Here is a 23,641-nt window from a genome sequence, read left to right as displayed (position 1 = left end):
TCTCCGCTCTCTTGCCTTATCTTTTTGCCCACTTGCTCCCGGTGACTCGGAGGGTGGAGATGCTGCCGCGGAGATGGAGTTGAACCTCCGAAGCCACCGAGTGTCGGCCAGAGTTTGAGATTAAAAAAGGGTTTGGAGGTGGAGGAATACGAGACGAGGAGGAACGATATATCTTTTTGGAGGGGTAAAAATGAAGCTGCTGAAGCCGAGCTGGGTGAGCCACAACGGTAAGCTTTGCAGGAATCTGTTGGAGCAAGTTGGGCTTTTGTTGTCGGCGGATGAAGAGGGGAGTCCGGGGCCATGGTGCTGGTAGTTAGCTTCACCCTGCTAGCACTGGTGCTAACTTAACTGCCCAATGACGTCTCACAGCTAGCTGCATGTGTGTATATATAACTATATATGTTTATTTAAAGCAAACACTTTGTCACTTTCACATCCCGAAAATATGTTTTTTAATGTTTTTTAAAATATGTTTGGCCCGCTATGTTTTTAAGGGTCTTTGATCCACAACATGGCAGGAACCAAAAGGGACCGTTGGCTCGTGTTGCTCCTCTTTAACTGACTCGAGCTGCAGGAGGCAGGAAGTGCTCCCAGGCTCACGGCTGGTGTCTGGGCTGGTTGTTGATTGTTGTTGTTGTTGTTGTTTTCTTTTTCTTTTTCTGTGCACAAGTTCAAGTGTTGTATCTCAACATGCATGGGGTAGCAGACCATACGTTGTTTTTTTAGAGATGCTCCTTTTAAATATATGATACTTTTTAAAGTTGAGGATGATTAAGGCAAATATTTATAGTAAAACAAAATATATGTATGAAATGCTTCCAGGCTCACATGTGATGTCTGGCCTGGCTGTTGATTGTTGTTGTTTTCTTTGCACAAGTTCAAGTGTCTTATCTCAACATTCCGGGGGTAGTAGGCCTTTAGTTTTTATAGATGCTCTTTTAAATAAATAAGAATTTAAAAAAATATATGTAGGAAGTGCTTCCAGGCTCTTTGGGCAAATTGTTGATTGTTGTTGTTTTTATAGATGCTCCTTAAAATTTATGAGAATTTTTAATGATGATGATGAAGACACATATTTATCGTGAGATAAAATAAATGTAGGAAGTGCTTCCAGGCTCACAGATGATGTCTGCGGCTCGTTGTTGATTGTTGTTTTATTTTTACTTTTCTATGCCAAAGTTCTAGTGTTTCATCTTAACATTCGGGGGTTAGTAGACTTTTCTTTTCTTTTTTAGAGATGCTCCTTTAAATAAATGACACTTTTTAAAGATGAGGATGATGAAGGTAAACATTTATAGTCAACAAAATAAATATAGGAAGTGCTTCCAGGCTCACAGCTGTTGTTTTGGGCTGGTTGTTGATTCATTATTTTTTGTAACTTTTTTTTGAGAGTGGTAAAATGTTGTGTATCAATATTCAGGGATAAACCTCTTGAGGCGACATCTTCTGTTTTTAAGAGGGGCTCCTTGGACAAATGCCACTTCTTCTTTTTTTTAAGATGACGATAAAGGCAAATATTTGTAGTCTAACAAAATAAAGGGAGCTTCTCCGACGAGAGAAACGTAAAGATATTTGTGTTTCCTTCCACACGTGTGTTATCTTGTCCATCATGTCTCAAAACTGCTTCCAAAATCCTTAAAAGAAGAGCTAGAATCAATAATTCCTCCCTGTGAGTGGAATAATATTTAATAATAAGGGTTATCAGTTGTTATTGATTATCAATTTGCCAATATTGTGATATTTTATTTATTTTTATATCCTTTTTCAATTCAGTTTATTTGTATAGCCCAATTTCACAAATTACAAATTTGTCTCTGAGTGCTTTTTGAATCACTTTAAAACTTATTTGTGTTTCACAGGAAAACCCATATTTTCCGTTGACATCCACCCCGATGGGACGAAGTTTGCAACCGGCGGGCAAGGTGAGAGACGGACTTTTTTTATTTTGTGGGATTTTCAAAATAAAACGCATCGATATCATCGCGTGCGTTTTCTTAATTTTATGTCGCCGGTTTTGTCTTTTCAGGAGAGGATTCTGGGAAGGTGATGATCTGGAACATGGCACCGGTCCTCAGAGACGAGGACGAGAAGAACGAGAATATTCCCAAGATGCTTTGCCAGATGGACAATCATCTCGGTAATCACATTTCACGTCGACTCAAACAACAGCGTTGAAATGTTTGGTTGAGAAGTTCCTCTTTTGAAAAGTTCCCTCTTCTAAAACTTCTATAAACAGCCAATGAGGACGTCCGATTCCTTTGAAGGTCGGCTTACCTCCTAGAAGAAGAAAAGCTCTTAAATCGACAGTAACGTAAAGGAGTGTGCCTGTCTGACTCAGCCTGACCGTCTTACTGACTGTGTGTCTGTGTGTTTCTGTGGGTGTGTGTGTGTGTGTGTGTGTGTGTGTGTGTGTGTGTGTGTGTGTGTGTGTGTGTGTGTGTGGGTGTGTGTGTGTGTGTGTGTGTGTGTGTCTGCAGCCTGTGTGAACTGTGTGCGCTGGTCCAACAACGGGCTGTACCTCGCATCAGGAGGAGACGACAAGCTGGTGATGGTGTGGAAGAGAGCCGCGTATGTACACACACACACACATGCACATTCACATATATACACATGCACACACATATACAAGTTTATACACACACACACACAAGTATACACACTTGGTGTTGGCGTGTCTCTGTAGGTTCATCGGGCCCAGCACGGTGTTCGGGTCGAGCAGCAAGCTGGCCAACGTGGAGCAGTGGAGGTGTGTGACCATCCTGAGGAACCACACTGGAGGCAAGACACACACACACACACACATAATTGTCAGATTATCATCTTTCCAATGGTCCTTGAACACGTCATGTGTGACAATATTTTATATTCATAATCATATATATGTGTTGTAGTAATGTGTCGTGTGTGTGTGTGTAGATGTGATGGACGTGGCGTGGTCTCCTCACGACGTGTGGCTCGCCTCTTGCAGCGTGGACAACACCATCGTCATCTGGAACGCTCGCAAGTTCCCAGGTAGGAGAGATCACAGACCTGTCAATCACCTGGTAGCCCCGCCCCTAAAGCATCCCCTGCTTTAGGAGAGAGAATGCAGCTTTACCACATGAATCATAGACTTCTACACAACCAGTCGTCGCCCCCTGGTGGTCAGTAGTCACTCCCCTTGTGTCTCCGCTGTCCCTCCAGAGATGGTCACGTGTCTGCGTGGTCACACCGGGCTGGTCAAAGGTCTGACGTGGGACCCGGTGGGGAAGTACGTGGCCTCGCAGGCCGACGACCACAGCCTCCGCGTGTGGAGGACGATGGACTGGCAGATGGAGGCCAACATCACCAAGCCCTTCAGCGAGGTGCCGGCACCACGCCCACCATATGGGGTTTTTTCACGTGTGAGGAGGAGGAGCTTCTCAAAACCAAAAGCCGTTTGACCCCCTTTCTCCCCAGTGCGGCGGGACGACCCACGTCCTGCGTCTGTCCTGGTCCCCGGACGGCCAGTACCTGGTGTCGGCCCACGCCATGAACAACTCTGGCCCCACGGCTCAGATCGTGGAGCGAGACGGCTGGAAGACCAACATGGACTTCGTGGGCCACCGCAAAGCCGTCACCGTGGTGGTGAGGACGCAGGCGCCTTTCTTTTTTTTTTCCGCGGACGCTTCTGCCCGGTTTCATCCGCACGCTGACGGGTCTCTGGTTGTCTTCTCTTTCCCTCTGCAGAAGTTCAACCCAAAGATCTTCAAGAAGAAGCAGAAGAATGGCAGCGCCCCGAAGCCCGGCTGCCCGTACTGCTGCTGCGCCGTCGGCAGCAAAGACCGCTCGCTCTCCGTCTGGGTGAGTTGTGTTTAGGTCGTGTCGGACGAGTCAGGTTGGAAAAGTGTTCAGTTATTTACTGACCGGAGCGAACCCGTCTGCTTCTGCTTGCCAGCTCACCTCTCTGAAGCGCCCCCTGGTGGTCATTCACGATCTGTTCGATAAATCCATCATGGACATCGCCTGGTGAGTGAAGCTGTGTGTGTTTGTGTAAATTATATATATATATATAATGTGTATATATAAAATAATTTATATATATATAATATACATATTATATTATAATTCAAATATATTATAATATAATTTATATGTATATATACATATTATATTATAAGGTGTGGATATATATATATTTTATTTGTGTGTGTGTGTGTGTGTGTGTGTGTGTCAAATTATTTTTGGTATCTTCTTTTTGGTATTTTCTGTTCATTGTGATTAACCCGTGTGTGTGTGTGTGTGTCAGGACCCTGACCGGTCTGGGGATGCTGGTCTGCTCGATGGACGGGACGGTGGCCTATCTGGACTTCTCACTGGACGAACTGGGAGACCCTCTGAACGAGGAGGAGAAGGTTGGAGCCTCATCTGGTTCCCAGCTTGTTGTGATCTGTTTACCAACATAAACATTATGTTTTTATATGTTTTGGTGTTCCCAAGAACTTTATTACACTTAATATATATATATATTAAATAATATAATTAGATATATCATTATTTAATACATGTATATTTGATATAATATATATAAAATAAAAGTATATATTTAGATATATATAAAATGATATATATACAATTAAATAATGATATATATATAAATAAATAATGATGTATATATGTATATATATAGGACGAGACTGTTGTAAAGTTTAAGTTCTAAGTCCATTGGTTGAGGTCCTGGTTCTGCTTCCTCTTTACAGAACGGCATCCACCAGAACATCTACGGGAAGAGCCTGGCCATCACCAGCATCGAGGCCCAGCTCTCCACCACCATCATCGAGAACCCGGAGATGCTGAAGTACCAGCAGGAGCGCCAGAACTCGGCCCAGGCCCAGCTTGGGCCGAGCGGCGCCGGGCCCGAGGCCTCGGCCCCCAAGCTCAACAGCGTGATGAACGGAGAGTCTCTGGAAGACATCAGGAAGGTGTGGGTTTTTTATTTTATTTTATTGTAATTTATTTTTTCATTCAACAATTGCACCAACAAATGTACAATTTCATAAATTGTCAAGAATAAATATAATAATTAACATTTTACTGTTAATAATAATTTAAAAAATGCAGGCACTTAAAGACATAGAAAGAAAGAAAAGATAATAATAATATAAAGAGAGAAAAGAAAAAGGCACAAACTGATTAATTAATTAAACATATTTTAAAGGTAATGCATTAATTACTGTTAATGAGATTTTAGATGTATGTTTGTAAAATATATATATATATGTCTCGTAAACTTCAACTTTATTTAAAATAAATGCATGATATACTCCTTTCACTAAAATCTAAATTGTTTATGGAATCATCTTTTATAATGTAATCAAATCCTTTGCATTTGATTGGACGGCTAAAAGAAGAAGGAATTGTTCATTTAAATATTGTTTATTTTAATATTTGTTTATTTTAAAATTTGTTTATCTTAAGAAGGATTTGTTTATTTTAAGATTGTTTAATTTTAGAAAGACATAAACTGGCTCTGTGATTTAATGTGTGGTCGTTGCACCCAGAGGAACTAACTGAGGTGTTCTTGCAGAACCTCCTGAAGAAGCAGGTGGAGACGAGAACCCCCGACGGCAGGAGGCGCATCACGCCGCTTTGCATCGCTCAGCTGGACACCGGGTAAGGCCGAGGGCGTGCGGCGCTCCTATGGCCCCGCGGGGTCGGGGTCTTTGAACGCACCGTGAATGTTCCCCTCTGTGTTGCCCCCTTCAGGGATTTCTCCCCGGCGCTCTTCAACAGCGCCCCCATCCTGCCCTCCGGCTCCTCCATGTCCAACCAGCTCACCTCCCAGCTCAGCTGCGACTCCAGCCCGGGGCCGCGGCCCGGCCACGACCTCATGCTCACCTCGCCACCGGGGGGCGCCGCCGCCAAGGGCCTGGAGGACATCAAGGACGGGTACTGGGCCCACTTCTTCTTCTGTGGTGGTTTCTATTGGGTTCCTGAGCCGCTCGTGATGTTCTCGTTCTCGCCGTCTTCCTCAGGGTGAAGTCCAGCCTGCTGCTCACATCCGCCTCCAAGATGGAGCCCATGAAGGCGTTGGATTCCCGGTTCACGGAGAGGTCAAAGGCCACGCCAGGGGTCACCGCCTCCATCGCTGGACTCGTGCCTCTCGACAGGTGAGGGACTCGGAGGTCTGGGAGAAGGTTTCTAACTGCGAGGTGGCGTGAAGGACAAACTGGATTTTTTTTAATCGTCCAGCAGGCCGAAGGACATCGGCGGTGTTGGCGTTGGCAGCGTCTCCGCCCCGAAGGATGTGAAGGCCAAAGACGACACCAGCAGCGACAGCGAGGACAAGATGGCCTCCATCAACAAGAACCTGTCGTTCAGCAAGAGGAAGCCCGAGCTTCTGCTGGACGCAGACGTGGTGGAAAAGAGGAAGAAGGGGCGTCCCAGGAAAGACAAGATGGCCACCCCCATGGCCCTGCCCTTCACTCAGGTAGCAGATTATTATTATCATGACATTTTATTTGTCGTTCACTGATTTATTGTCACAAGGCTGCTGGTCTCACATGAATCACTCGGAGCTTCCTGGTTGCGTTGTTTTAATGTTTTTACCAAATTCGTTTTAAACAAACGGTTTATTCAAAAAACTAAATGTTTTGCTGGAAAAATATAATGTTTTAGGAAATATGATGCGTTTGCTGCCTGTCGGAAAGACAAAAACATCAAGTTTTCCTTTCTTTCTCTTCTCCCTCCTCCTCCTCATCCTCCTCAGATCACTCCTCAGGTGGAGAGGGAGTTCAGCAGGGTGGCTCCTCCTCCGGCTGCTGCAGTGACTCTCAAGCTCTCAACACCGAATATAAAGAAGGCCTTCAGTCTGCAGGTGTGTGTGTGTGTTTATTTTTCATATTAATATGTAGTTTTACTCAACTTAAAGCTGTGAAATGTTTTTTAAATGTTAGATTATTAGATTTATTAGCGATCAAAAGCCGATTGTAACATTCAGAAACAGTTTATTACACACTTAAAGAGATGAGTCAGCGGGGGTCCTCGGAGATCAAAAACAAACTTCTCCTTCTGCGTCGTTTCTGAAAACGTTGCCCAGACTTTCCCCCTCACTGACTCTTCTGCTCACTGCCTCCCTCTGCTGGTGACTAGAGGGAACTGCATCAACATGCAAAGAGCTGCAAACGAGTTACAAACACGCCCCTCCGACCCACAATGCCTCATGTTTCTGTGGCTTGGTTTGCACGGTGACGTCATGGTTGACCTTTTATTGTGTGTGTGTGTGTGTGTCCCCTCCCCCCCAGGTGAGCATGGAGCCGTCGGTGTTCCTGGAGGTGGAGAACGAGGTGTCTCTGGTCGCGGGTTCGAAGCTCAGCCAGCTGCGTTGCTCCAGAGACGGACGGGACTGGAACACGCTGCTGCCCAGCTCAGTGGTCACGGCAGCAGGGAGCAGGTACTGAGGGAGGGGTCAAACATCCTTGTGTCGCTATGAAACTGCGGCAGTCTGGGTAATTAACGGGGCTTCAGTCAATGAATGCATCAAAAGCACTAACACGCCCCCCTCTCTCTCTCTCTACTCAGCGACGTTCTCGCCGTCGCCTGTCAGGACAGGATGTTGTCGGTCTTCTCTACCTGTGGGCGGCGGCTCCTCCCCGCCATCCAGCTGGCCACGCCCGCCTCGGCGCTGCATTGCTCCGCCCACTTCGTCATGGCGCTGACAGCCGAAGCGGCGCTGTCTGTCTGGTGGGATCATTACATAATATTATATAATATTAGATTATTTATATATATATATATACACACACACACACACACACACCGTGACACCATTATTGTTATTTTGTAACGCGTTGATGTAGATATTTTAGTGTGTGTGTGTGTGTGTGTGTGTGTCTCTGCAGGGACGTTCACAAGCAAAAGGCTCTGGTGAAGAACGAGTCGCTGCTCAGCATTTTATCAGGTGAGTAGGCGGTCGAGTCTGGTTCTGTGCTCTGTGTCCCCTGGTGGTCAGGAGAGAGAATGCACCCTAACGTCTTTCTTTAAATGTTTTAAAAGCACATTTAACACCCGACTCATTGGAGTCTTCCTCTTGATGATGAAGACGATGCACAGACGATGAAAATACCTATGTGTGTGTGTGCGTAGGTGCCGACACCACCGTGACCCAGTCTCTGCTGACCCAGCAGGGGGTCCCCGTTATCGGGCTGTCCAACGGGAAGTCCTACTGCTTCAGCTCGTCCCTGGAGACCTGGTGAGACCCCGTGAGGTGGGGGGAGGGGAAGAGGCCTGAGTGATGACACCTCTCTCTCTCTCTTCCCCTCCGTCTCTCTCTCAGGACCCTGATAGCAGATAAAGGAGACTCCATGGTCCAGTGTGCCGACTTCCGGAGCTGCCTGCCGACCCACGATGTACCTGTGTCCTCGGGGCCGCTGGCTGTCATGCAGGGACGCAACCTCAAGTAGGATGGGGCGGTGTTCATCTTGATGCGTGTCGGCAATGTTTACTCTCCGATCACCTGGTTCATGATCTCTCCCCCCCCCCCCGCAGCGCCGGCCGCCTGGCGTCCCGCCTCTCCTCCACCCCCCACCACCTGCAGCAGAGCATGACGCTGGCCTTCCTGGAGAACCAGCTGGCGTCGGCGCTGACGCTGCAGTCGGCGGCGGAGTACCGCTACTGGCTGCTCATCTACGCCCGCTTCCTCGTCAGCGAAGGTACCCCGTGTGTGTGTGTGTGCGTGGGAAATACACCAGGGCAAAGGGCAAAACTGACCCTAAGAAGTATAATGTTGCCCCTGATATCACGAGAAGGGGGGCAACAAATGCCCCCACAACTTCCTGTATCACCTGTACTAGGTACACACAGAAAAACATATAATTTTTATAATCATAAAAAAACAATGAAATAAATTACAATTGTTAATAGTTTTTTAACAAATGAATAACCACAAAAAAATAAGAATTAAATTGAATATGATCATCTGATTTCTGCTTGTTTTTTGTTCATAGAATCTGTACACTACTGCCTAATAGTCTTATTATTGCCATTTTTATTATATATCTATTTATATTTATTATTCTTGAACAAATGTTAAATGTTATTTCACAAGTTTCAAAAAGTGCAGCCTAAAAAATCTGAAAATGTCCTACCCTGGTTTGTGTTTTGAACGTAGCTTTATTGTGTGCCTGTTATGTGTGTGTGTGTGTGTCCTCCAGGCTCGGAGCATCGTCTCAGGGAGCTGTGTCAGGAGCTGCTGGGTCCAGTCCACAAGTCAGCGGCCTCGGCCTGGGAGCCCACCACTCTGGTACGACCAGGGCTTTTATTGTGAAAGGGCGTAAACACGCAGTCGGGACGACGTACACTACCGGTTAAGAGTTTGCAGTCACCCAGAAAATTAGGTGTTTCCCATTAAAACTGACACTTTTATTTATTAAATGAATATAACATATAGTCAAGACATCGACGAGGTTATAAATAATAATTTTTATTGTAAATATTAATGTTGTTCTTCAAACTTGTCTCTCCAAGGAAGGCCAGTTTTATAGCTTCTCTCCCCAGCATAACTGTTTTCAGCTGCGCTCACATAAGAAGAGTTTTCAAGTGTTTTCTACCCCTCCGTCAGTCTTCTAAGGCGATAACACAATGTACCATGAGAACACTGGAGATGGGCCTCTGTCCACCGATGTAGAGACTTCATTAAACACCAGAGAATAGTCATTTACCACATTAACTATGTAGAGAGTGTATTTATGATTCATTTAATGTTATCGCTATAATACATTTCCGTGTGTGTTTGTGTATTTTTTGTGCGTCTTCAGGGTCTCCGTAAGCGCGAGCTGCTGCAGGAGGTTCTACCCGTCATCGTGGAGAACCTGCGGTTCCAGAGACTGTTCACCGAATACCAGGACCAGCTGGAGCTGCTGCGCACCAAATAACACACACACACACACACACACACACACACACACCTGGACTCATCATGAACTCTGACCCGACACATCCTGGGTGTTTTTGTGAAGAACTCTCTGAACCAGCCGGTGCTCACGAGAGAAGAGTCTTCTTCTTCTTCTTCTTCTGCTTCTTCTGCTTCTTCTTCCTCTTTTATTTTCTAATCACAATCTCTGTTTTAAACTTTGTCTTTTGATGTTTTTTTCCTGCTTTAAATGTGTGTGTTTTTCTCTCCTGCACACTCCTAATCATGGACTTAAAAAAAAAAAAGACAAAAAAAAGGATGAACTCAAAGCAGCGGAGACAGAACGGTCAACGGTTGGATTCCAGCATCAGAGCGAGAGATGAATCATAAGTGATGTAGAGGAGCAATATGTCCGAACCAAAGCGTTGAATAGATAATCAAGTTCACAACACCGCTGGGGAGGGAACTTCTACTCCGAATGACGGGCGTGGCCCCCTGGAGGGGGGAGGGGCAGCCAATTTGTAGGTTTTCGAAGAGCACTTTAAAACCAACGGGAAGTTTCCCGAAGGTCCGACTCAAAAGAACGGTCGTGGACTCGCGTCTCCTTCTGCTTCCACAGCCAAGTCAGCGCGTTAGCCCCAAGCTAGAGCCTTAGCCCCGAGCTAGCGCCTTAGCCCCGAGCCAGCGTGTTAGCCCCAAGCTAGAGCCTTAGCCCCAAGCTAGAGCCTTAGCCCCAAGCTAGAGCCTTAGCCCCGAGCTAGAGCCTTAGCCCCGAGCCAGCGTGTTAGCCCCAAGCTAGAGCCTTAGCCCCAAGCTAGAGCCTTAGCCCCGAGCCAGCGTGTTAGCCCCAAGCTAGAGCCTTAGCCCCAAGCTAGAGCCTTAGCCCCGAGCCAGCGTGTTAGCCCCAAGCTAGAGCCTTAGCCCCAAGCTAGAGCCTTAGCCCCGAGCCAGCGTGTTAGCCCCAAGCTAGAGCCTTAGCCCCGAGCCAGCGTGTTAGCCCCAAGCTAGAGCCTTAGCCCCAAGCTAGAGCCTTAGCCCCGAGCTAGCGCCTTAGCCCCGAGCTAGAGCCTTAGCCCCAAGCTAGAGCCTTAGCCCCGAGCTAGCGCCTTAGCCCCGAGCCAGCGTGTTAGCCCCAAGCTAGAGCCTTAGCCCCGAGCCAGCGTGTTAGCCCCAAGCTAGAGCCTTAGCCCCGAGCCAGCGTGTTAGCCCCAAGCTAGAGCCTTAGCCTCGAGCTAGCGCCTTAGCCCCGAGCTAGAGCCATAGCCTCAAGATAGCGCCATTACCCCCGAGCTAGCGCCTTAGCCCCAAGCTAGTGACTTAGCCCCGAGCTTGAGCCTTAGACCAGAGCTAGCGCCTTAGCCCCAAGCTTGAAACTTAGCCCCAACCGTGCAATCAAGTTCAAACCTGTGGTGTTTGAACACTCTGGTTCCGTGTGTGTGTGTGTGTGTTTTTGATTGTGAGGAGAGCGAGCAGCTCCGAGGCAGAACTCTTTCTTCATTAATCTGTACAGCGAGTTGTTTGTTTGTTTTTCTTTTGCGCTTTTTTGTTGTTGCCATTAGTAATTTTTAAATGTTTGTACAAGGGGATTTTTTTGTTTTTTTTTCTATAAGAAAAAGAAGAGAAAAAAACTGTCGGAGACTAACTGAACTTTTTCTTTTGAAGAAATAAAGAAGAAACGGATGAACAGGTTTTGGGTCGTTTATTCGGCAGCAGTTTGTTTTAATGACTTCATGAAAGACTTGAAAACATTTGAGAAACGCAACTTGTGAAACACGAGGACGTTTAATTCTCACATCCAGTAACTTTGAAGGCAAGATTATGCATCTACTTTAAATGCATCAGAAAAGAATCAGCAATACATTTTTTGGGATGTTTTATGACGCGAGGATCTTGTGACTTTTATTTGTTATTAAAATGAATTTTTGGTCTCTAAAGCTGCAGCTCGCCACCTGGACGGTGACGAGGCTCCTCTGTGTTCTCACAGCGAGTCGCCTCAAACCACGAGACGACGCTTATGATACAATTCATTTGTATTATTTGTAGTGTTTTGTGCTGCAAGATAAATTAGAACTTTTGAGGATGTGGGACTATATAACAAAGTTATAGATGCATAAGGTAATCATATACTTGTTTGTTGATAAATGTAGGACAGTAAAAAGTGCAATGAGATGTAGTAACATGCAAATATTCCATAAGTAATTTTTTGCAATTTGTATTTCCGCAGCAGAGCTCTGGTAATTTCTCTGATCCGTTCAAACTTCACGGTTCAAGTCGAAATAAATCAATATTTTTTTGAAATTTACATTTATTTGGAAATAAATTAATATATTAAAAATGCAATTCATAGGGAAATATTCTACCAAATTATCCTGCTTAAACTATGGAAGTATAATTCGTTTTGATCCATCAGATGAAACTGTTGATCTACAAACACACAACTTGAGAAACACAGACGTTTAATTCTTACATCCAGTAACTTTGAAGGACAGATTATGCATCCACTTTAAATACAGAGAACATGGAACAGTAACAACTGAAAACACTGTGATGTACATTTAGATTTGTGAATACAGATTATATTATCACACAATTCTTAAGGATTCATTTTCATGCATCCTGTGTTTGTTCTTTAACAAAGTTTGTGGAAGTATTCAAAGGTCGACGCTAACAAATGCACTTCTATAGTCGCATGGATGTTTGATGAAAGATCATTTGCAATAAAACGGTGCATCCTAAATCCTAAATGTTACATGTTTTGTCCACAGCACAATTGCTGCAGCAAAGTTGGGTTTTTTGTTTTGTTGAAAGTGCACAGTCGTTATTGGAAACGGGTTGACCTGTGCTCTTTATTTTATAGACCACGTCGCACTCGAGATCCGATTTCTTGGCCTTCGTCTCCACGGAAGTGACTTTAAACACCTCGTACGGGGGAATCAGAACCTCGGCTTCTCGTTTGAATTTGGAGTACTTGAAGACCTTTCCTCCCATGAACGTGATCTCAAAACACGTCTTGCTTCCGAAGATAGCTGAGTTGATGGCGACGTTGAAGTCCACCGTGGTTCTGCGGTACGGTGTGACACTTCTTCGTGCTGACTGAGATGTTGAATGGCTTTAGTCAGGTAATAGTGGAGCGCGTGGAATTTGAAAGCTTTCTTATAATCACGTCCCTGGGTTCGAACGGCTTCATTAAAAGTCTTATACAAATGCCCCTCGTCAGAGGTGTAAGCGTAGATGGCAATGACCTCGCCTTTTGTCAGGTACGTTTCTCCTGGGTCCTTGTGCTCCGTTTTTTGTTGTTGTGACGCTTATCGTACATCTTCACCGCCGCGTCCCAGGACTTTTTGAAATTGTTGTATTTTTTCCTCTCTTTCTGCAGGTACTTGTTTGCCACCTTTTTCATTTGGTCATCTTGGACCTGGTCTTGGACCTGGAGGACTTTGCGGTGACTGACGTGCTCAGAGAGAAGAGTTTCATCGCGGGTAGTTGCCGAACTGGCAGAAGGAGAGCGAGTCGGAGACCACGAGACCAGTTTGTGAAGCGAGGAAAGGAAGCGAGGAGGCACACACATACATTGAGAATTAGTTTTATTGAAGAATTATAATATTTACAGTTCAGCGTTTATCATGCATCAGTTATATGTTGTCGTGAAATAATGCATTAAAAAATTAATATTCATAATCATCAGTCAGTTCCTCTTCTTCTCTTGTGGATGCGTTTCATATTTAAAGATGGCCGACATTTGATCTGACAAAGAACCTATCAGTTTCAGATTGACGTGATTCTGAAGTCTGTTGAGAACTGTTTAATATCTCATTATTGCCTTATTATTATTATTATTGTTATTATAATAATAATCTTTCTGCATTTGTCTGGTATTACAAGCTAAATGTTAAACGTTCTCCGTTTCGATGAATCGTTCCACGCTGATAGACGTTCTCACCTGTAGTCCTGAGAGACCACAAGAACAGGCACAGGAACAATTAAGACCCGTCTGACCGTCTGGGGTGTCAGAGGTCAGAGGTTGGAGTTCCCAGCGATCCAGTGTCTGATGAGCTGGTGGGCGATGGTCTGTCTGGGCGGGACGGTGAAGGCTGCTCGGGTTCCTCTGAAGGAGTCGATCACCTCCACGGAATAAAAAGGAAAACATTCATAAAGATCTCTGTTCACACCCGACACTAATTAAATGTTTTGTTTTCAACAGGAAATAAACGTGAACCATAAACCTGTTTTGAGTTTTTTATGAAAAGCAGAAAACAAATCTCTCAACCTTCAATTATCTTAAATATTTATTTTCAATCTACACACATTTTGCTCCTGCGAAATTTATTTTCTGTATTTTTCTTATTTAATTTTGTTGTCATTTCATGTGATAATTTTACATTTTAAATTCTGCAATATCTTTTTTAATTATTTATTATTATTTTTGTTATTTATTTATTATATTTAACCAGTATATCATATAAATATATTTGTACAACTTATTACTCATGCCAATATTACTGTAGTATATTTGCTGAAGTATATTTTATTGTACTTGGGACAGTTGTCCTCAATGCGACTGTCATCACAGTTATTATGATGGTTATTGGTTTGTATTGTTTGTACCTGTTGCCGCGGGAACCAGCGAGCTTCCTCGATCTCGTCGTCGTCCACTTTGATGGCGGTCGACACGGCGACGGCGAGGCAGCCGATCATAAGGTTGGACGGCATCGGCCACGGCTGGCAGGAGACGTACCGCACCGGGCCGACCTTCACCCCACTCTCCTCCTCCACCTCCCTCCTCACCGCCTCCTCCAGCGTCTCCCCTGAGGAGAGGAGGAGCCACAGATGATTCAATGCAACGTGTGTGTGTGTGTGTGTGTGTGTGTGTGTGTGTGTGTGTGTGTGTGTGTGTGTGTGTGTGTGTGTGTGTGTGTGTGTGTGTGTGTGTGTGTGTGTGTGTGTGTGTGTGTGTGTGTGTGTGTGTGTGTGTGTGTGTGTGTGTGTGTGTGTGTGTGTTGGTTACCGGGCTCAACGAATCCAGCCAGACAGGAGAACATTCCGATTGGAAAGATCTTCTTCCTCCCCAGTAAACACTGGTTTCCATCAGGATGGATCACCAGCATGATGACCACTGGGTCTGAAGACACACACACAGGAAGAGCTGGTGAGGAGACTCCTCTGGTTGTATAGAAGTCTAATCTCCATGTGTTAAAGCTGCATCCTCTCTCATGGCTGCATACCGACTCGTGGGTAGCAGGTGTTGTGGACTCCCTTCCGGCTGCTGCAGCCGGGGTTCAGGCAGCTCCTCTTGTAGCCGCCCTCCTCCGGCGCCGTGCCGCCGCCGCACGTGGGACAGAAGCTGTAGCGGCTGTGCCAAGCCAACACCGAGCGGGCCTGAGCCACGACTCCTGCAGGGCGGAGAGACGGAGAGCGCCGATCTTGAAAACACGAGCGCCGCATAAACACAATCGGCTCAACTCCGGAGACCCTTCATCGCGGTCCTCACCGGCCTCTTCCTCGCTGAACCGCAGCAGGTCTCTGTTGGGCGTCTTTGGGAAGCAGCAGTTCTTTTCCCCGCAGCGCGTCAGGAGTTCGGCGGTATCCTCGTCCGTGTTGATGGCGAACCAGGCGGGAGGCTCCCGGAGGCCATCCGCCACGCGAGCAGAGGACGAGGAGGGCGTCTTCCTCCTCTCCACTCCGAGGAAGACGAGCACAGTCGCGGGCTTCTGGAGGAGGTCTTTGATGGCCTCGTATCTGAACCGACACAGCTTGGTCTCCACCTGCGAGGAGTCAGAAGGACGACTGTTAGAAAACCACTTGAACCTCCGACAGGGATGACTCCTCTGGTTGTATAGAAGTCTATGCTTAATTTGTTAAAGCTGCATTCTCTCTCCTGACCACCAGGGGCGACTCCTCTGGTTGTATAGAAGTCTACGCTCCATATGTTAAAGCTGCATTCTCTCTCCTGACCACCAGGGGGCGACTCCTCGGGTTGTATAGAAGTCTATGCTTCATGTGAATTCAGCTTTTTTACGGGGGATGTTTGGAGCAACTCTTTTGGGACAGTTTATTTAAATGAGACGTACAATGTTCTTTGATATAATATTAAACTTTTAAGCTTTTATTTTGGCTGCTTTTTCTGACGGAAGCGTCATGATGGGTTCAAGGACCATCTGAAAGATGGAAATCTGACGCTAACTTGCCGTTTTTGTTGTTGACATCTTCTGTTTCCGATGAGGAGTGGAGCTAGTTTTTAAGGAAAAGTGCTTTTCACTAATTTCGTGGGGTCTCAAAAGGTTTCTGCTTGTAGCCTCGAATACCTGAGAGACCTGATCACTTATTGATTGCTTCAGATCAATAACCTTGGCGTACGCTCTCGTACCGCTGCGCTGCCGCTGCCGTCCTCCAGGGGGCCGCTGACCATGGGGCTGAGGTTGGAGAACAGGAGGTAGACGGTGTCCGCGTCGCTCCGTCGGACCTCCAGCCAGACCCGGTCGGTCCTCTTGGCGCTCAGCCGGTCCAGCGTCTCTCTGCCGAAGTAATTCTCCGGCGGCGGGTCGAGGAGGGCAGAGCCCGGCGGGCCTTTGCCCGTCCGGCCCAGCAGGTCTACGAGATGCCGGTGGCCCCAGAACGCGGCGACGTCGTAGGCGGTCTGCGACGAGTTGTTCACGGAGAACTTATCGCAGCTGGAAAGAGAACAGAAGAGATTTTAGGAGAAGACGCCACAGGGATCAATTCAACTCATGAAATGTTGGAATTAAACCAACAAAGATATTTAGAAAGTCTTTCTTGGCTTATTGACCTAGAAAAAAAGACAATCCAGATAACCCAGTATTTACACAACGGTGGAAGGTAACCAAGTATATTTAGTACTGTACTAAGTACTTCACTAACTATTGTACTCAAGTCCAGTTCCGTGGTAATTTAAATATTTCCATGTTCTGCTAGTTTAAACTTAATACTGAATTATATCCCAAATATTGTAGTTTTGACTCCCCAATATTTAGTTGATGATGATATATATATATATATATATATTCACTACCGTTCAAAAGTTTTGGGTCACTTAGAAATATTGTTAATTTTCAAAGCACTGTTTTTGAAGATAACATTAAATTAATCATAAATACACTCTCTACATAGTTAATGTGGTAATGACTATTCTCTGGTGTTTAATGAAGTCTCTACATAGGTGGACAGAGGCCCATCTCCAGTGTTCTAATGGTACATTGTGTTATCGCCTTAGAAGACTGACGGAGGGGTAGAAAACCCTTGAAAACCCTTTTTATGTGAGCGCAGCTGAAAACAGTTATGCTGCTAAGAGAAGCTATAAAACTGGCCTTCCTTTGAGCAACAAGTTTGAAGAACAACATTAATATTTACAATAAACATCATTATTTCTAACCTCTTCAATGTCTTGACTAGATTGTATATGCATGTTGCAATTCATCTGATAAATAAAATCAGGAAAACACAAAATTGTCTGGGTGACCCCAAACTTTTGAACTGTATTGTATATAAATGAATAAATATATATATATATATATAGGTATAAACTTATATAGGTATAAACTTGGTTGGTCCCTTGGGGGTAAGTTACACAGCAAGAATCAAGTATTCAAAATGAGCTCCATCTTTTCCAACTATAACATTAAGAAGATGAACACATTAATTCTATATTTATAATCCAATAATATGATTTAGATTATTCTGCATTCATTCTGCATTAGGAGTATTTCTACTTTTTGTATATTTGCCAATACTTTGGATTTCGTTTCTGACTTTTAGATTTTTGAAATACAATAAAAATGTAATGCAGGACTTTTGCTTGTAATGGAATACTTCTACACTGTAGTATTTCTACACTGTAGTATTTCTACACTGTAGTATTTCTACTTTTACGTCAATAAGAGGTCTTCCACCATTCTATTCACACAACAAACAAATCTACATTTCCTTAACAAGGTGGTGAGTTCTGGAGTTCTTCTCCCCTCTAGTGGCCAAACACCCGTTACTGCATCTTTAATGTGTCACACAGGTCAAAGGTGGATTAAAGTCCCATGTCGTGTCTCCGTGTACCCGAGTAACAGCAGCGCCTGCGCCACGTCGTAGTGCCCGTTGCGGGCGGCGAGCATCAGCGCCGTCCAGCCGCTGTGACCCGCCCGGTTGAGGAGCGAGGGCCCGAGGGCCAGCAGCGAGGACACCTGGACCAGGTCTCCTCGGGCCGCGGCGTCCAGGAGCCTCTCCACCGCCTCCTCTTGCGCACTCAGCTGGAGGCTCGTCATGCTGGAGGCAGATATACACAAATCAGACACGTTATGTTACGTTGTTTATTCCTTTAAATGCCATACGGGACTTTTTTCTTTGTTTGTTGTGCAACATTTACGGCTTGAAAAAATAAAATAAACGTAAATAAAATGCTCAATTTCGTGCAAAATAGACAGGATTTAAGATGTCTTTTTGCAAAGCTCAATTTTTTTATGTAAAAACATTTTGGGTTTCTTATTCATCTGTTGGAATTATTTAAGTGAAGCTTTCAATGTGTGTTCTTCCTCCCACTTTTATGTATTAAAAAATAAGTTTATTATTATTCATGTCTTGAGGCTGCAGAACAATATTCCATCAGTTTACGTTGACTTCATTTTCGTTTGACCGTAATTAGTTGTCTCCATTAAAAAAATTAAAAAGATATATCATTAATTTTTTTTATTAATGAATTATTGTCACCCTCCTTATCAATATAAAGATATCTATTTTTTTTTAAATTCATAAATATATATATATATGGTCTCTCTCCTTGTCTCTTATTGGCGCAAACAGCTGTCAGTCAAGTCTGGGTTACGCCCACTACAATCACAAGCGTTCCAAAACGGCTTGAAGCTCACCCGCGTCTCTGACTGGTGGTGCCTTCAGGGCCAACACGTGTTTACTGTACACACTGTTAATGTAGCGTGACTGTTATCATGTCATAGCTGGAAAACAAATAATAGTAAGATCGTCTATTTCCTGGAAATTACGTCATACGTTAGCTCGTGACCGCGTTTAAAACGCGACATAAAAGTATTTAGAGTATTTACATAAGGAAAAGGATTTGAATACTTCTCACCTCCTTCTTCGGCTCTGTTCCTGTTTGTCTTCCGGCTGCTGTGGTGAATAAAAAGTGACGCGTTGCGTTCAAGAGCAACAGCGACGCAGTGTACAACTGTGCTGCCTTCAGGATCTATTGAAACTGTCGTATTTTTTTAATGTTACAGCGATAATCTGATTTTTAGCTATTCTTTTTCTGGCAAAAATATCATGTTTGTTTTAGGGTTATTTCATATTTTTAAAATAATTTTCTTTCCTTAGAATTTGATATTTTTAAACAACTTGAACTTATTCATTGCATTTATCTTAAAAGTTATTTTATCATGTATTTTATTATAGTTTATTAAGTATCTCTTTTTTTTTGCCGAAAATGTACCCAAAAAAAGTGGAAGATGCATTTTAAGAGGTGCCGTTGAACGCAGCACATTTTGCACTTTGCACTGGCTGAGCAGCACTTTGATCTGCTTCCTGCTGCCAACGCTGTTGAACGCAGCTTGAGGCTTCCTCCTGACACACGCACACACACACACACACGCACACACACACACAAACACACTCGCACACACACGCACAGACTCGTTTAAGGACTTTATAATGTAAGCTGTAGTGTATTCTTTCATAAAACATCATTATTGATTATTGAATGTGACTAAAGCCGTGAGATAAATGTAGTGAAGTAAAACTTATAATAAAATATAAATAGTAAAGTACTTCATGCTGTGTAAATGTACTTTCTTAACTTCCATTCATCCACTTTATCATCGGGTTCTTTGGTCCAGAGAAACTTCAAACACAAATATTTCCAAAAACTTGACTGGAAACAGACATTAATATTTTAATAAAATAACATACAAAATAACGTTAGTTTGTCTCGTTAATCGACCCTAATACCAGCTAACGTGACTTTATCAATACAAATAAACAATAAAAATAAGTTAATATTTACGAAAGTTTTACATAAAATACAGACAGAAGAAAAATAAATAATATACAGCCAATTATTGTTGAAGATTAAAAAAAAGAAACGTACATTGATACACAAATGATTAATTATTAATTAATTAACCTTTTCTCTCTTTTTTCCACAGCAGGAAAGTTTCAGGTCTGTGACACAAATATTGTGTGTGTGTGTGTGTGTGTGTGTGTGTGTGTGTGTGTGTGTGTTAGGAGTAGAAGGTGAGCACACTCTGGTGGTTCCCCCGGACCAGCAGCAGGGGGGGGAGGTCCTTGGACAGCGTCTCCAGCCAGCACATGTAGAGGGCGCTGGACACCGTGCCCTTCCTGGCCAGAGGCATGCTCCTGAGGGCCGACGGAGCGGGTGTCATCACTCAAGGGACATTCATCACAAGTTATTAATATAAACCATGATGACTTAGAATCTATAACATGACTTAGTATCTAAAAATAATGACTTAGTATATCAGAAAAAATACTCAGAATTTCAAAATAATGACTTAATATCTCTAATAAATGACTTATTATCTAAAATGATGACTGAGTATCTAAAATAATTACTTAGTATCTAAGATAATGGCTTAGTATCTCAAAATAATGACTAAGTATATAAGACAATGAGTTAGTTGCTTGAATGACTTGGTATCTAAAATTATTGACTTAGTATCTGAAATGAAATACTTAGTTTCTGAAAATGACTTAGTATTTCAAAAATAATGACTTAGTTTTTCAAAATAATGACTTAGTATCTAAAATTCATGGTTAAGTACCTCAAAATAACGACTTAATATAAAAAAATACTTAGTTTTGCAATATAATGACTTGGTTTCTCAAATAAATCATTTAGTATATCAAAATAATGACTTTATATCAAAGATGATGACTTAGTGTCTAAGATGACTTAATATCTAATATGATGACTTATTATCTTCAATAATGTCTTAGTATCTCAAAATAATGACTAAGTATTTAAGACAGTTAGTTGCTCAAATTAATGAATTGGTATCTAAGATAATGACTCAGTATCTTAAATGAATGACTTAGTTTATCAAATGAATGACTTAGTATCTACAATGAATGGCTTAGTGTCATGTCTCGTCGGTTGTGTTAAGTTTTAGGTTTTAGTTCTGTTTTCCATGTCTGCTTTTATTTTGTAGTAACTGTCCTCTCTCATTTCAGAAACTTTATTTCCTTCCCCGGTGTTTCCTGTTAGTGTGATTGCCTGCTCCACCCCTGATTGTGTCCACCTGTTCCCCATTTCCTCATGTATTTTAACCCTTGTGTTGCCTTCGGGTCAATTTGACCCGATTCAATGTTTAAATATTGAATCGGGTCAAAATGACCCGAAGGCAACACAAGGGTTAAGCCTGTGTCTTGTGTCAGATCGTCTTGTCTCTTGTCTCCTCCTGATCATTCTTGATACTGTAGTCTTTTGTCCTGGTTTACTTTTCCTTCAGAGTTGTGATTTTGTTTTGTACTTTGTTCGTCTTTTTCCAGCATAGCTGTGATTTTCTGTTTTTTTATAAATCCTTTGATTGCCCTGAACATTGGAGTCGTGCTTTTGGGTCCTGTTTTTTCAGTCGTGACACTTAGTATCTCAAAATATTGACTTAGTATCTAAAAATAACGACTTAATATTAAAAAATTACTTAGATTTGCAATCTAATATCTTAGTTTCTCAAATAAATCACTTAGTATATCAAAATAATGACTTAATATCTAAGATAATGACTTAGTATCTAAGACAATAACTTGGTTGTTCAAATTATTAACTTAGTATCTAAGATAATAACTTAGAAGCTCAAAAAATGAGTTAGTACCTAAGATAATGAGTAACTCATTTAGTTGAGGTACTAAGTCATTAATTGGAGAAAGTTTCTCATCATAAAGACTCATTAAATGTATTTTTCCCATCGCATTGGTGGAAATGGGCTTCAATACCTCAACAGACTGGAACAGTAAAATCCTGCTTTTATATTTAAAGCATACGGAGTAATAATAATCTAAGTATATAATGTATAATAGTATAGCAGTGACACTACTTTAACACTCCGATCACTCCGATGAAGAAGTTCTTACATGACGATGAGCTTCGCCGCACTCGAGTGTTCCTTCAGCAGCTCGTTCAGTCGGATCTGACGGTTGTTCTGAAAGCCACAAAGCAAACGGGTTCTAAGGTCACAGCCGAGCAACGTGATTGGTCAGCGTTGGTGTGTGTGTATGGGGGGGCGGACCTTGGCCCTGTAGAGCTCCAGCTCGTTGTCTGTGATCCTCCAGGGCTCCTGGGCCTTCAGCCTCTCTGCAGCCTCCTGCTCCATGTCGTCCTCCTTCAGCCGGTACGGCTCGATGAGCTCCTTGAAGCTCAGCTTACTGCAGGAGCACAGGGCGTCTCGTTATCACAGACATCTGCCGACGGCCCTGAACGCAGCGTCACCTTCTGAGGCGGCAAGTCACGACTTTTGTGGCACTTTAAAGTCATTTAAACTCTTTTGGTTTCACTTTACAAGCCACCGATTTGAGTGTTTTTACTAATGTTCCACTTTGACGCCCCCTTGTGGTAGATAGATAAGTAATATTACATTACATTTCGATAGCGCTTTTCATTATACTCAAAGACGCTTAGAAGATATATAAGTATAAAGATAGATAGATATATAGATAGATAGATCAATAGATAGATATATAGATAGATATAGATCGATAGGTAGGTAGATGGTTAGATAGATAGGTAGATAGATAGATATATAGATAGATAGTTATAGATAGGTAGATGGGTAGATAGATAGATGGATAGATAGATATATGGATAGATGGATAGATAGATGGATAGATAGATAGGTAGATAGATAGGTAGGTAGATATATAGATAGATAGGTGGGTAGATAGTTGGTAGGTAGGTAGATATATAGAGAGATAGATAGGTAGTTGGTAGGTAGGTAGATATATAGATAGATAGATAGGTAGTTGGTAGGTAGGTAGATATATATAGAGAGATAGATAGGTAGTTGGTAGGTAGGTAGATATATAGATAGATAGGTAGTTGGTAGGTTGGTAGATGAATGAATATCAAACAGGATTAATGGACTCCTTCCGAGGTCGTACTTGTGTTTCTTGGGTTTGGTGTTGATGTCTCCGAGGACGTGGATGTCCGAGTAGTCGATCCTGAACCTGCTGAGCAGCGTGGCCATGCTGCAGACACACACACACACACACACTGATCAACCTACAGAATGCCCGTGTGTGCGTGACAGCTGATGAGGCTCACGCTCGGCGGTCGTGGTCGATGCGGTTGATCTTCCCGCCGATGAAGACTCGGATCCTGCAGTCGTTCCATTTGCTCCTGTTGGTCAGCAGGAAGGGAATCAGCAGCGTGAGGCCTGCAGACACACAGCAATATAAACGTTTATGTATTAATTACAATAAATATTTTCATCATAATAATATTAATTAATGAATTAATTATTGAATGAAAGCCCACATGACTGACCTCCATCATCAAACAGCCACCACACGTCGATGGTTCCTTTGCCCTGTTTCCTCTTGAACTGCTGGCTGGTGTCCAGCAGCCGCTGGTCGCTGAGGCTCAGAGGACACTTGGTCTCTGGAGCTGCTGGTCACATGACACATGACAGTCTTTGTGCTAAGCTAGGCTACACATGTGCTTCATTCTCATGCAGGGATACAGATGTATTATCTTAATGAGCCTTTGGCACCATAATCATAACAAGTTAGAAACAACTCACATAAAAG

The 23,641-nt window shown here is 43.4% G+C and overlaps 4 protein-coding genes across 9 annotated transcripts in view; 1 reads left to right on the top strand and 3 right to left on the bottom strand.

Annotated features, from left to right (window-relative positions):
• Positions 1 to 11,552, top strand: LOC130197090 (protein HIRA). Of its 3 annotated transcripts, none has more exons than XM_056419595.1 (25): positions 1 to 227; positions 1,860 to 1,922; positions 2,027 to 2,137; positions 2,478 to 2,568; positions 2,684 to 2,778; positions 2,917 to 3,012; positions 3,184 to 3,344; positions 3,439 to 3,606; positions 3,709 to 3,822; positions 3,917 to 3,987; positions 4,268 to 4,373; positions 4,719 to 4,940; positions 5,546 to 5,631; positions 5,725 to 5,907; positions 5,994 to 6,128; positions 6,214 to 6,448; positions 6,728 to 6,835; positions 7,263 to 7,411; positions 7,540 to 7,701; positions 7,860 to 7,918; positions 8,104 to 8,209; positions 8,294 to 8,416; positions 8,506 to 8,669; positions 9,171 to 9,259; positions 9,774 to 11,552. In XM_056419595.1, exons 1-25 carry the CDS (start codon positions 191 to 193, stop codon positions 9,888 to 9,890), a joined length of 3,051 nt encoding a protein of 1,016 aa, XP_056275570.1. In that variant the 5' UTR covers positions 1 to 190; the 3' UTR covers positions 9,891 to 11,552. The 3 variants fall into 3 exon arrangements, with proteins under 3 accessions (XP_056275570.1, XP_056275569.1, XP_056275571.1); XM_056419594.1 differs by having other exon boundaries at positions 6,211 to 6,448; XM_056419596.1 differs by lacking the exon at positions 1 to 227 and adding an exon at positions 336 to 379 and having other exon boundaries at positions 6,211 to 6,448.
• LOC130196068 (ecto-ADP-ribosyltransferase 5-like) lies at positions 10,122 to 13,440 on the bottom strand. Its single transcript, XM_056417931.1, is given in 3 exon segments — positions 10,122 to 12,960; positions 12,963 to 13,172; positions 13,356 to 13,440. Coding segments are annotated over 3 exon segments (648 nt in total). The 3' UTR covers positions 10,122 to 12,607.
• Positions 13,436 to 19,035, bottom strand: nudt12 (nudix (nucleoside diphosphate linked moiety X)-type motif 12). 3 transcript variants are annotated; one of them, XM_056418887.1, is made up of 8 exons: positions 18,957 to 19,035; positions 17,930 to 18,136; positions 16,233 to 16,536; positions 15,357 to 15,630; positions 15,091 to 15,288; positions 14,874 to 14,987; positions 14,474 to 14,673; positions 13,436 to 13,990 (listed from the first exon to the last, which is right to left on the bottom strand). In XM_056418887.1, exons 2-8 carry the CDS (start codon positions 18,133 to 18,135, stop codon positions 13,883 to 13,885), a joined length of 1,404 nt encoding a protein of 467 aa, XP_056274862.1. In that variant the 5' UTR covers position 18,136; positions 18,957 to 19,035; the 3' UTR covers positions 13,436 to 13,882. The 3 variants fall into 3 exon arrangements, with proteins under 3 accessions (XP_056274862.1, XP_056274861.1, XP_056274863.1); XM_056418886.1 differs by lacking the exon at positions 18,957 to 19,035 and adding an exon at positions 18,736 to 18,946; XM_056418888.1 differs by lacking the exon at positions 18,957 to 19,035 and having other exon boundaries at positions 15,091 to 15,258; positions 17,930 to 18,946.
• Positions 19,036 to 19,752: 717 nt separating this feature from the next.
• LOC130197104 (solute carrier family 12 member 2-like) overlaps positions 19,753 to 23,641 on the bottom strand; it is a 25,813-nt gene continuing 21,924 nt past the window's right edge. The window contains exons 21-26 of one of the 2 annotated variants that reach the window (XM_056419613.1): positions 23,379 to 23,501; positions 23,157 to 23,268; positions 22,994 to 23,080; positions 22,126 to 22,261; positions 21,971 to 22,038; positions 19,753 to 20,236 (exon numbers count right to left, since the gene is read on the bottom strand). In XM_056419613.1, the coding sequence (XP_056275588.1) occupies positions 20,101 to 20,236; positions 21,971 to 22,038; positions 22,126 to 22,261; positions 22,994 to 23,080; positions 23,157 to 23,268; positions 23,379 to 23,501 (662 nt within the window). In that variant the 3' untranslated portion in view covers positions 19,753 to 20,100. The remainder of the gene's footprint in view (positions 20,237 to 21,970; positions 22,039 to 22,125; positions 22,262 to 22,993; positions 23,081 to 23,156; positions 23,269 to 23,378; positions 23,502 to 23,641) is intronic. The other variant, XM_056419614.1, reaches the window with a different exon arrangement.

The sequence above is a fragment of the Pseudoliparis swirei genome, chromosome 7 (genome assembly GCF_029220125.1).
Source record: "Pseudoliparis swirei isolate HS2019 ecotype Mariana Trench chromosome 7, NWPU_hadal_v1, whole genome shotgun sequence".
In the NCBI taxonomy this organism is placed as follows: Eukaryota; Metazoa; Chordata; class Actinopteri; order Perciformes; family Liparidae; genus Pseudoliparis; species Pseudoliparis swirei.
Note: the sequence above shows the minus strand (reverse complement) of the source record. Positions and strands in the feature narration are given on the sequence as shown.